Genomic DNA, 11,533 nt, shown 5'->3' with positions numbered 1-11,533 from the left:
ACCGCGAAGAGTTTAAACAAGTTTTGGAAATTTAGTTTTTAAATGCTTCGAGATATTCAACCGCACTCAGCTGGACCGGAAGGACGTCATGTATATTTGAATTGTTCAGTGCTGGCATCTGTGACGGTGGCGAACGAAATTTCACGAGACTGGCCGAAGCGATCAGTCGCGGTCGCCATTTTCTCGGGTAGTCATCGGGTACGTCGTGTTTCTTTCGGGTCGCTGTGTTTTTTGGGGCAAGCACCGCCGAAAAATTTGGGGTACGGCATACTCGTACGCTCCCCCAAATGGCTTGTCTGAACACCCTTAAACAGGAGATCAAAACTCTTGAGTCCGTCTTCCCTAAGAGCCATGAGAGATTTCAGATAATGTCTGCGAGTGTGGACGAACTCAGCTGCAGGTTCGTCGGTAAAAATGGGAAGAAATACGAAATACACGCCAATATTACAGTAAGTGTAACACGCATGGTAACGATTTGAGACGAATGAATCGATTCGAAACGATCGCCAGCGTTTTTCCGTTCGCATGGGACCACGTTAACTCCTCATCGCTGTCTGCGTCCGATCGGACAAAGAAACAATAACACTCGTGTTATTATTTGGGCCTTTTGACAAGAGCCATGCCCGGGCAGCACGTACACCGTGTACCCACCATGCACGCTTTTCCCATCACAGTTTTTTTGGTGTCGTTTAGTGGATCTCGTTCTAGATACTATCGATTCTTTTACACTTCAATCAGTTTGTTTCCGACGAGATTTTCAGACGAATTAATATTGCGGTAGAGGTCAATGTATGCCACAAATAGAGGGTAAGTCCCTCATAATAGTACCTGTTTCTCTTCATTTGTACTTACAGACTAAGGAAAAAAAAAACTTTGTTCGTTTACATTTCACAAACCATTCAGAGACAGTTCTATTATATTTGCGCGAAATTATTTGTTTCTCGCGTACACAAGATAATTTTGATAGATAAACTAGATTCCAATGAACAATATCCATTTGCGTTGTTCTTACCGTTGCCATTACCGTTGCTTTCAATGCGAAATAATCGTCGATTATCATGGAGTGATCTTTGCTTGTTCTTTAAATAGTGAAACGAAATAAACTTATGCATACGTATTTATTATAGATTAAATACGTAGATATACGTAGTCGTATATTATATTATTACGAAATTAAACGATACATGTATATTGTTTATTTCATATATGTGGTTTGCGATTAATAATTTGAAATGTTTGATTGTATTGGAGCTTGAAATTTATTATGAAATTGTGAGTACGGAAATATATCACGTGTATAAAAAATTGCTTTCCATGTTTTTATTTTGTTTATTTTGTTTATTTTGTTGCATACATTGTGACACAAAGTTGCATACATATAGAAGTATAATACGGTAACTATAGTTTCGTTTTAAATTCGATTCGATAAATTCTAGATAAAAATTTGATAAAAGATGAAGGTTACCAAAATTATTGTATTTTTCGTATAACATGAAGCGGAACAAAGACTGATCGCGTGGGCTTAATTCGCGGATATTGATTGCTTGCGTTACTATTTACATTTTGTTTATTCGACTGTTAGCAAAATCGATAATCTTTATCCGATTTTTGCCTTCTGTATAACAGTAAGCGACTGCTTCACATTACAAATTAATTTACGATCCGGTCCGTGTCATTGACATTACGATTAATTGCGGTTATTGATAAAAACTACATGTAAACGTAATATAAACATTTTTTATAAATAGATAAACATTCATTGTATAATGTTTATCTAATATGAATTTCTAACATTTAAATAATCATAAGGTTTTTAAATTGTTTATATTTAGTGACATTCATTTCATGCATTAATTGAGATTTTTATATTTCACTTCTTTAAATTTCAACGAATGCTCTTTCTATTTCATCTTCGATATTGCAATTACTATAAAATTACAAAATTAATTATTAGTAAGAAGTGACAATGTAAAATGTACACTATGAAACAAATATATACTTTTAATGAATATCTGGTAAATATATATCTTGAACAAAAAATCAATGTGTCAGATTGCAATTGAATAGCAATTGTGACTATAAGAAAACTGTGAGTAATGGATTATACTGGTTATAAGTGACTATAAGAAAATCTACTATGTGCTTAATGTTATTAATTTTAGAACATATTTGAAATCTTAAACTGTAATTGTTATCCCATGTACGTATGAAATAATAACATTCTGAATTACAGTATTCGACTATGTTTTTGATATTTTAAGATGATTACAAAAGTTTTAATCAATGTTTTACAGGAAACCTACCCGTCTACACCACCAGTCTGGTTTGCAGAATCTGAGGAGACTAGTGTCACAAATGCGGTACAAATTTTAAGTAATACAACCGGCCGTGACAACCACGTCATTAATCAAGTCGGGATTCTCTTGAAAGAATTATGTAGACTTCATTCATTACCGGAACCACCTGATGTTGAACGATTAAGAACAGCTTTGGATCCATTGCGTTTGGGAGGAACAAATGAAACGGTTGCGCAAAGGATGGAAGCTGACGATGTCGAAGATATTGATGAAGATGAAGAAAGTGAGACTGAAGAAGACCTTCATTTAGATATGGATGAGGGAGATGCAAATGCCAAGAGTAAGGTAAACACTGGGAGAATACTAAATATACAATTATTGTTTTTATATTGAAATAGCTATATTCTATGGTTATGTTAAATTTACATTTTGTTTTATCGATGTATTTGCATCCGTATTTATGAAAATTTTATAGGGTGAAGAGATGGATCTGGAACATTTGGCGACATTAGAAAGGTTGAGACAAAATCAAAGACAAGACTACTTAAAAGGTTCACCTTGCGGAAGCGTACAGGCCACAGACAGACTCATGAAAGAGTTACGTGACATTTACAGAAGCGACAGTTTCAAGAAAGGTATCACTTTAAATTGAATCTTTTTTTTGTGGTATAAATTTGATGTACGGTTTAATTTATTTAAGTATATTCTTCGAACTGTTTCCAGGAATGTACAGCATAGAATTAGTAAATGACAGTTTGTATGAATGGAATATCAGGCTGATGTGTGTTGATCCTGATTCACCATTACACAGTGATCTCATACTACTAAAAGAAAAAGAAGGCAAAGATAGTATTCTCCTCAACATGCTTTTCAAGGTAACTCATTTATTAAAAGTTACTGTCACATTTTGTTTCAATATTAAATAATTAGATTCTAATGGTAGCGGATGCTAAATATTTAGGATACGAAAGCTCATTTCCAGTTTCTATTGTTACAGGAAACTTATCCATTCGAGCCCCCATTTGTCAGAGTTGTTCATCCCATGATTTCTGGTGGATATGTCCTTATAGGAGGCGCTATTTGCATGGAACTTCTAACAAAACAAGGTTGGAGTTCAGCGTATACAGTAGAAGCCGTCATCATGCAAATTTCGGCAACATTGGTAAAGGGGAAAGCACGTATACAGTTTCAAGGATCTGGAGGTGCTGGCAAAGTATGCGGTGGTCAAGGCCAGTACAGTCTAGCTCGTGCACAACAATCATTCAAGTCTCTTGTACAAATACACGAAAAAAATGGTAAGTTTGTAATTTCAATGACAATATATTTAAATTCTTATTCTAGTAGAACATCCGGTGAAAAATTTTTTCTGAAACTCCAGTGAAACGTAGTTTCTTGAAACTATAAGCCGTATTATAATAAAATATTTGTTATAGGTTGGTTTACCCCTCCAAAAGAGGATGGCTAATGAACAGGAATCACGAAAAAAGAAAAGTTTGACGCGTGCTTACAGCTGAGACTTTAATTCGGTGTGTGCCCAACAAATAATTGTTACGATAATGATTTAATACACAAAAACACAACATTAACTAGGTAACTTAAGATACTGAATTAATCTAACGCATAATTCCTTTGATGGCTGAGAAGGCTGCCGAGCAAACAGTGAAGTGTTTGGTTCCATATGCATAGATTTTTCAGTAATTAGTGATTAGATCGTCAATCGCATTTGTGAATGTGAGACAATGATCGTTTCTTTTTCTCTTTTTTTTATCTGGAATTGATTCCAACGTTCGGAATTAACTAAGATCCGTGATTATTCCAAATAACATTTAATCTTAGTTCTTTCTTTTCTTTCTTCTTACGCGAGAGTACACATTCTATGCTGTACGTACGTACGAAACAGTGTTAAAAACGAACGAAACATTCTGCGAGATGCGTTTGCGCAATCTGTGCTTCCTGTCTTTTCAACAGGGGGGACACGACGGTTAGCATCTTAGATAGTTATATTGAGAATTTTTCTAAATGTTTTTTATCATTGTGAGCTTTCATTCGTTCCCATATTCTATCTTTATTATAATTTTAATTTTTATTCATTCATCGTGCAATTCGTGAACGTAAGTTGTTTCGGTTTATACATTTGTTAAACGGTAGCCAATAAAGCGGATTAGAAAAAAAAAAAGAAAATATGAACTGCGAGAATAGAGATGTTTCTGGAGGTAAATTTGCGAACTTTGTTATCATCTTTTGTATTAGTCGACCATGGTTCCACTCATTGACGCGACATTATTCGGCCATGTAAACGAGCACACAACCAAACCGTCATTCAACAAGTACCTTGATATAAGACATAATTCTCTGAACGTTAACCTTGCAGTTTATAATTAAGAGGCTCTAGAGGGTATAAGAATATTGCTAGCTAATTTTCTTCAAATTCTATGCACCGTGCAAATATCCGAAATACCTTTTAACTCCATACAAATTTCTTTCATCTGATCAAAGATATTCTACATTTTCTTTTGTAAAAAAGAACCTTTTTTTTCATATGTTTTAAGTAACCATTCTTGCAGTGTTAATTACGATAATGAATAAGCACCTTTTACAGTCTATATACCGTAATTTATTTGTGTGTAATTGCGAGCAGTTCACTTGGATTACATTCGAACTTTCCAATGGTCCCGCTTCAACTTTTTCGATCGTATTTATACATATAGGAGTCATATAGCAATATTAGGTAGTATATATTTCCCTAACGTAACTGAAGAAGATATAGATAAGGGTTGTATAGTTGTACATACACGCGTATATCGACGTCTCAAAAAAAAAAGAAGTGCTCTTTAGAGTCCAATGAGTCTTAAAAGTCTAAGAGAAAAAGATAAAAGAACGAAGAGTTAGTTTTGGTTGTGTGACTCGTTTAGCACGATCCACGATTTTGTTGTATCGTTTTGACGAATGATTGATGTGCAGGTGGTCCACATGAAAAAATGTTTAGTCTGTATGTTGGGTATACGCTCAAAGTGAAATTTTGCTAGTACCCTATATACGCATATATATATATATATATATATATATATATATATATATATATATATATATACATATATATACATATAATATATATACATTGTGACATATGATTTGCAATTCGATTTTATTTATACGTATGTCTCAGCATTGAAATGTCAAGAAAATTGAATTCAACTGGAGTCCACCGTGGCCAGTTAAATAAACGAGATAAAGGGGACAATTACAAGATTAGCAAAACAATTAGGATCGCAGGACGAGTGCTTTTGACAAATTAGTATTATGCGTATTATTGTTGCATATATATTTTCGATGTTCGAACGATTATTTATGCATACAGAGATCTGCAAATAGCTAGACTGAAATCAGAAACGTGTATAAGTACATTTTCGTTAGATTTATTATATTTGCACGTTGATGCAACATTTAACATGCAGTTTTGGGCAAATTAAAAATTGCCCGGATCTGTTCGAAGAGCAAAAATTCTATGGAGATAAATATCTAAATATATTAAAATAAATACTGATTATAAACACACACACACACACACACACCGATTAACGAAAACCTTTCGAGAGAAGAAAATAGAAAATAAAATACTCTATTTTTTTAATGAAAATCTTTGAACTATTTCGTAAGATCTGATAAATGTGGAAAATTATTTAGGGTCTAGGAATTGCTCATCTCTGTATTTATTTGGAACAATTGTAGCGACTTCGTTAAATGCTATATCATATGCCAAGTCGTATACATAGCTACCGAATATAGGATGTTGACATTTCATGAATAAAGTGAAGGGTATCGCTTTGACAGGCAATTTGAATGGGTAATGTAGAATGTCGCTATACTATTTGTTCCAGAGCTTACTATAACGTTTCTTGTCTTCTACGAACGACTTTTGTTTCCCGTTTTTGTTTCGGTATTATCAACATTGTTGAGTTTTCTTTTGGACTCGATGTCTTCTTTGTCCTAGTTGCTGATAGAGATCGATTCTCGCGATGTCGGGGTGGCTTAACTTGTCGCTTATGCGTACGTAAGAAGGAAACGAACGAATTTCTAAGTTTTCGTAACGATCTTCGGTTGGTCGGCTTGGAGACATCATTAGACTCCACGTCCAGAATGTTTGAACGACTTGTTTCGTGCATACATACATACATACATACACACGTACATACATACACACACACAAACATACACACGCATACACGAGGCAAATTTATTCACAATACGGACGTACACACATCTCCATGCATACATATATGCATATTCATATACATGGTCCGATTCTTGTATATAATATTATACATACATATTCCGTTCCTCGTGGTTTCGTCTTCGTACGCGAACGTGAAACCGTTGAACATCGGCGAACCATAAAGTATTAAAATAGAAAAACCACAGTCGACGAACGACTATATTTGCTCTTAGAGAACATGTGTCTCGCCGACGCGAGAAGATACAGTAAATCCGATCGTATCTCTGGAAAGTTTTCGTCACGAAATCGGGGCGTATCATTTGTTAACGTAAAGTGGGATATATAAGCGACGAGCCTGAAACGGCTCTACTATATTTGTTTCTTTTTTCCAATTATGTTATATAGAACGGGGAAAGAAAACAGATGTCACGTGTATCTCCTATGGTAGATGCTTATGCTAGACCAGATTGTTTCGATGTAGCAAAACTAAATGTGAAAAAAATTGTGTTCCGTCTTCTTAAACACCGAGTAAATGCTGTGCTTTGATACTGTGTTGAATCGGAGGTCTTCTCTTATCGGTGGTTGCGAGTTACGCGGGTCCGTTCGCGCGAGCAGATCACGATCTAACGAACGGATCCAACGTCGGATCGATGATGACGAGGAAAGCTTCCTATTGATACTTGGAAAATCGCTGTATGTGCTCCGTGAGCCACTGTGACTTTACAGAGCGAAATTGGTCGCTTGGAATTCAATTTTCGTTTGCATTTCTATGTATTCTACTAGACGAAAGGAGGGAAAGCTTAAAGAGGACCGTATATCAGAGGCTTGCCGTTCTCGCGGAAACGTTGTTCAACCTCAGGCTGATTAGGCTCCTCGGGGTCGCTCCTCTGGACAGAACGTATCGCCCACTTTGAGAGAGAGAGAGAAAGAGAGACGGATTACAGCATTTTCGTCATCGTCGACGTGGCCACAAAGTGGGCGACGTAAATCGATCGTCGAGAATGGGATCCCCGAGCAGCTTGATCGGCGACGATGCTTGAACCGCGTTTCGCCGAGGAATGGTGAGTCGGAGAAGCACGGTCCGTTTTACAATTTTTGATTTTCTCGTTGCACAGAATATGAAGAAATAGAAACCGAAGTTCGATCGTGAATATCGAGGTCAAGGAGCGAAGAACATTGGCAACCAAGCGTACGAGGATGAATCGATACATATGTTATATCGGCGGTAACGTCTGTACGATGCATCCGTAATTCTAATTATCGAAACGAATCGAGCGGAGCAGCATGGGTCTATAGTTTTTGTTCGCGGCGTAATTACAAAAAAGGAAACAACAAAATGAGAACGCGAGAAAATCGTTTCTTTCTCTTTTCTCTTGGCGACATTCGCGCGAGCATCGTCATCGTGTAACAAACGACGACGAGAAACAATTGTCTAGATTCTTATAAGCGTAGGTGTACAATCAACGAGAACTCACTGTCAGCGGACATCGATGATTTGTACAGCCCCGTCCGACTGACACTGACGAAGTGCCGGTTGTTCGACGTCGTCGATCGTTATATGTTCTTTGTCAAGCCGCGCGCAACCGATGAAAAAAGAAGAGAAGAAAAGATCGGAGAAGCTTTCGTTATATCTCTCGTGTACACGGTTAAGTTTGTTGTCATCTTTCCTTTTTTCTTCGAAGAACTCGCGAAGCGACTAATATTGTAAGCAGCCGTGTGGCCTGTATATTTTTGCTACAAATATCGTTAGTAGTCGACCCGTTTTACAAAATGAAAAACGTTCGAACGTTCCCCTATGTTTCTCACTTTCTTCTCTCTCCGTCGGATTTGTTTTTTTCTTCTTCTTCTTTCGTTTCCGTTCTCCATTCGATTTCAATTCGACGCACTGAATGAGAGGCCGAGGACAGGCAAACAAAGCGAATGCGAAACACGTATTTCTCAGCTGTTGAACGAAAGGATGATATACATACGTAGATGCAAAAGTAACGGGAATTTCTCGCGTGGAAATTCGAACGAACGATCGAGTATTTTTTATCCAATGCTATGTCGACAATTCAATAAAGAACATTCAACCAAATATCTGGGCGTCGGTGGTTTTCATTTGTCTTAGCAACGGCCGCGACAGAAATTCCCCTCGCTCTTTGCATCCGCGCGCGATTTTTCGACGGAACTTGGGGGAGAATTGCGCGCGCGCGCGCGCGACCCCCCCCCCCCCCAGTTCATTCCACAACGGATCGAGGCACCCCTTTCGATCCGTGACGATGTAAAAAGAAAAACGAAAACAAGAAAAAAAAGAAAGAAAAGACCGACGGCAAGTGAGATTCAGTCGATCGCTGACTTCTCCGAGGAACAATCGAACGATTCCGACGAGTTCGCTTTTGATTGACGACGAACTTAAGATTTGCGCGCGATAAGCTTAACGAATTTTCGACTTTTCACGATGATTTACAGTGGACTCTCGATGTTTCAAGACTGATTAAAAAAAAAAAGAAAGAAAAAAAAAGAAAAAAAACGTAGGAACGTCCGCGTTCCCTCTTCCATGTCGCTAATTAATTCTAATCAATTCCTCTCGCCTTCGCGCGATCGTCAATAGAGACGCGACATCGCTGGTCTCGCCATTCTGATTTCGAACGGAGTGACGCGAACGCAATCGGCCTGGTACACGCATTCAAGCTCTCACCGTTTTTCTTATCGATACGATCCGATGCGATGCGATGCGACGCGATGCGATGCGATGCGACGCCGTGAAAGAAACCCGAAATCGCGACTGACCGCGGCGAGCGAACACACACACACACACACACACACCGGGACAACACGCTCAGGCTTTTCCGATTGTATTTGTGGCAAAAATAGCTCTGTGAGTTCGTTTAGAGTGTCTCTTCAGTTTAGCACCTTGCGGCGGAGAGAGGCGGTTCGTTTCGCGGCTACCGCAGGGTGATCCATTCTCTCGATCGATCCTCCAAATATCGATGGAACTACGAATCAATTAGAGACACCGCGGACCATTTTATACGGAATGATTTTACTCGCGTCTGGGATGGGGGTCAACGAGAAATCTAATTTCTCGGCGGCAACGGTCCGATTCCGGTGAAAATGAAGCAACGACGAACGTTATCGCTTCATTTTCCTAGAAATTTTCACTTCCACGACAATTTTCATTTTTACTGATTCGACGTTACGCGAATCTGTGCCGATTATCGCTAAGCCTTGTGTCACTTGTGAAAAAATGAGGAGACCGTATTTAGTTAGACTTTTGCTATTTTTCTTATAACGGATGCTTGGATTAACAAATTTATTCGATCATTTTTTACGAACGGAGAATCTTTATAATATCAGCAATTTCAAAAGAAAACACGAAACCGGCTCGGCGAGCTTAGCGTTAAGGCGCATTTTTGTGAGAAATTTCAATGCGACTCGACAAGTGATTAACCTTTTAGGCACGGCTGAATTCTGCGCGAGGCTATTTCTCTGGACTGATACTGTATATACAGGATGTTTCAAAAATGTCTCGCGATCCGAAAGCGGCGGGTTCCTCGGGCCATTTGAAGCAACTTTTTCCTTTACAAAAATGTTCTCCGAGGCACCGTTAACGAGTTTTTAACGAAAAACAGTGACCAATGAGAGGCGAGCTCGGCTGGCGCGAGGCGATCGAGCCGATGAGCGGAACTAGGCTTCGCGCGCTGGTTGGCCGGGCCGCCTCGCGACAGCCGTACTCGATTCTTATTGGCGCACTGTTTTTCGTTAATAACTCGTTAACGGTGCCTCGGAGAACATTTTTGCAAAGGAAGAAGTTGCTTCAAATGATCCGAGGAACCCGCCATTTGTAAATCGATGCGAAGACAAAAGAAGCGTAAATATTTCAAGACAATACACGAGAGTCTACGAACGGAAATCTCTGCAACCGCGTAGAATCCGCGTTGCTCTGATCGAAAGATATTTGGTGGATCGATCGAAACGAAGTGCGCTTATGCACGGTTTACTTGAATGAATCAATCTAATCGTTGTCGATCGGTGATCCCGTGTGATATAGGCGGTACCGGAAGCGTGTAATCGATAAGGAGGGGAAACGGATCAATGAATTTATACGCGGAGTTCGCGGGGGAGGGTAGTTTTTTGTTGTTGTATCGTGTCGTCGTCGTAAGATCGATTGTCACGGTTCCGTTTGCGACCGCCGCGCCGTCTTCGATCGTCCATCCACAGTCAGTGAACATAGTTGAAACGAACTTTCTGTATCATGTTATGTATATGGCATCGCTTAAGTCTCTTATTGTAATACTTTTTTTTTGACGAAGACTGGCAAGGAGAGAGAGCGTCGTTTCTATCGAAAATGGCATCGAGACGAATGATCCTTTTAGTCAGAAATGGACGGGATCTCTTGTCCTAGATACGACAGTATCTGGTGACGACTAAAAGCGGAGGAAAACCGTTTTTCTTTGTAGAATCATTGACAGATGATCTCGTTCGAAATAAAGTCGAAATATTAAGTTTCTCGAGTGACTGTCGTTTCTTTTTCTTTTTTTCTCTCACTTTTCAATCGATTGTAACGATGGAATAAATATCATTGGATCAAACCCTGTTGTCGTTTCCATCGATTTCGCTCGCCTTGAACAGAGAGAAATCACACACCCACGCCGTCTTTTTTTCCGTTTACGTGCGTTTTTCTTTTCGAGTCCCGGCAAACTTTAACGGCACGGCTTTTCTGTCCATTTTTTATACGAACGACGTTCTTCGAGTCGAAATCTGTAAACTCGGCTTACCTTGTCCACTGTATCCACCTATGTATCCAACCAGTTAATTAACCGAGATCGCTAATCGATCGATTTTGGCTGATTGCTTCGTTCCCATTATCGTCGATCTATTAATCTTAAGGTGATTCTACGTGTCTTAAATCTGACCACGCATAGTACATCGTACCGTTTACGCGATTTCAGTGACTTTCGAATGATTCTAGTGTAACGACATTTATACTTTTCCTCTCTGTCTTTCTTGCTTGCTCTGTCTCTGTCTCTCTCTTCCTCTC

General features: G+C 38.8%; 1 protein-coding gene across 3 annotated transcripts; it reads left to right on the top strand.

The window, feature by feature from the left end:
- The first annotated feature begins 147 nt into the window (after positions 1 to 147).
- LOC117228023 (ubiquitin-conjugating enzyme E2 Q2) lies at positions 148 to 11,007 on the top strand. Of its 3 annotated transcripts, none has more exons than XR_004492216.2 (7): positions 148 to 449; positions 2,295 to 2,642; positions 2,773 to 2,932; positions 3,021 to 3,172; positions 3,295 to 3,592; positions 3,731 to 3,823; positions 7,626 to 11,007. XR_004492216.2 is itself a non-coding variant. In XM_033483665.2 (6 exons), the coding sequence occupies exons 1-6, from the start codon at positions 288 to 290 to the stop codon at positions 3,760 to 3,762; spliced, it is 1,152 nt and encodes a 383-aa protein (XP_033339556.1). In that variant the 5' UTR covers positions 148 to 287; the 3' UTR covers positions 3,763 to 3,891. The 3 variants fall into 3 exon arrangements, 1 of the variants encoding a protein (XP_033339556.1); XR_004492217.2 differs by having other exon boundaries at positions 3,731 to 3,887; XM_033483665.2 differs by lacking the exon at positions 7,626 to 11,007 and having other exon boundaries at positions 3,731 to 3,891.
- Positions 11,008 to 11,533: the final 526 nt, after the last annotated feature.

The sequence above is a fragment of the Megalopta genalis genome, chromosome 2 (genome assembly GCF_051020955.1).
Source record: "Megalopta genalis isolate 19385.01 chromosome 2, iyMegGena1_principal, whole genome shotgun sequence".
Taxonomy (NCBI): domain Eukaryota; kingdom Metazoa; phylum Arthropoda; class Insecta; order Hymenoptera; family Halictidae; genus Megalopta; species Megalopta genalis.
This window is presented reverse-complemented; position numbering and strand designations above follow the sequence as displayed.

Excerpts from the sequence above, each read along its gene's own strand:
- LOC117228023 (XM_033483665.2), top strand. The coding sequence starts at position 288 with ATGGCTTGTCTGAACACCCTTAAACAGGAGATCAAAACTCTTGAGTCC. Across the intron at positions 3,173-3,294 it reads TCCTCAACATGCTTTTCAAG|GAAACTTATCCATTCGAGCC; the intron begins GTAACTCATTTA and ends CTATTGTTACAG. Across the intron at positions 3,593-3,730 it reads ACAAATACACGAAAAAAATG|GTTGGTTTACCCCTCCAAAA; the intron begins GTAAGTTTGTAA and ends TATTTGTTATAG.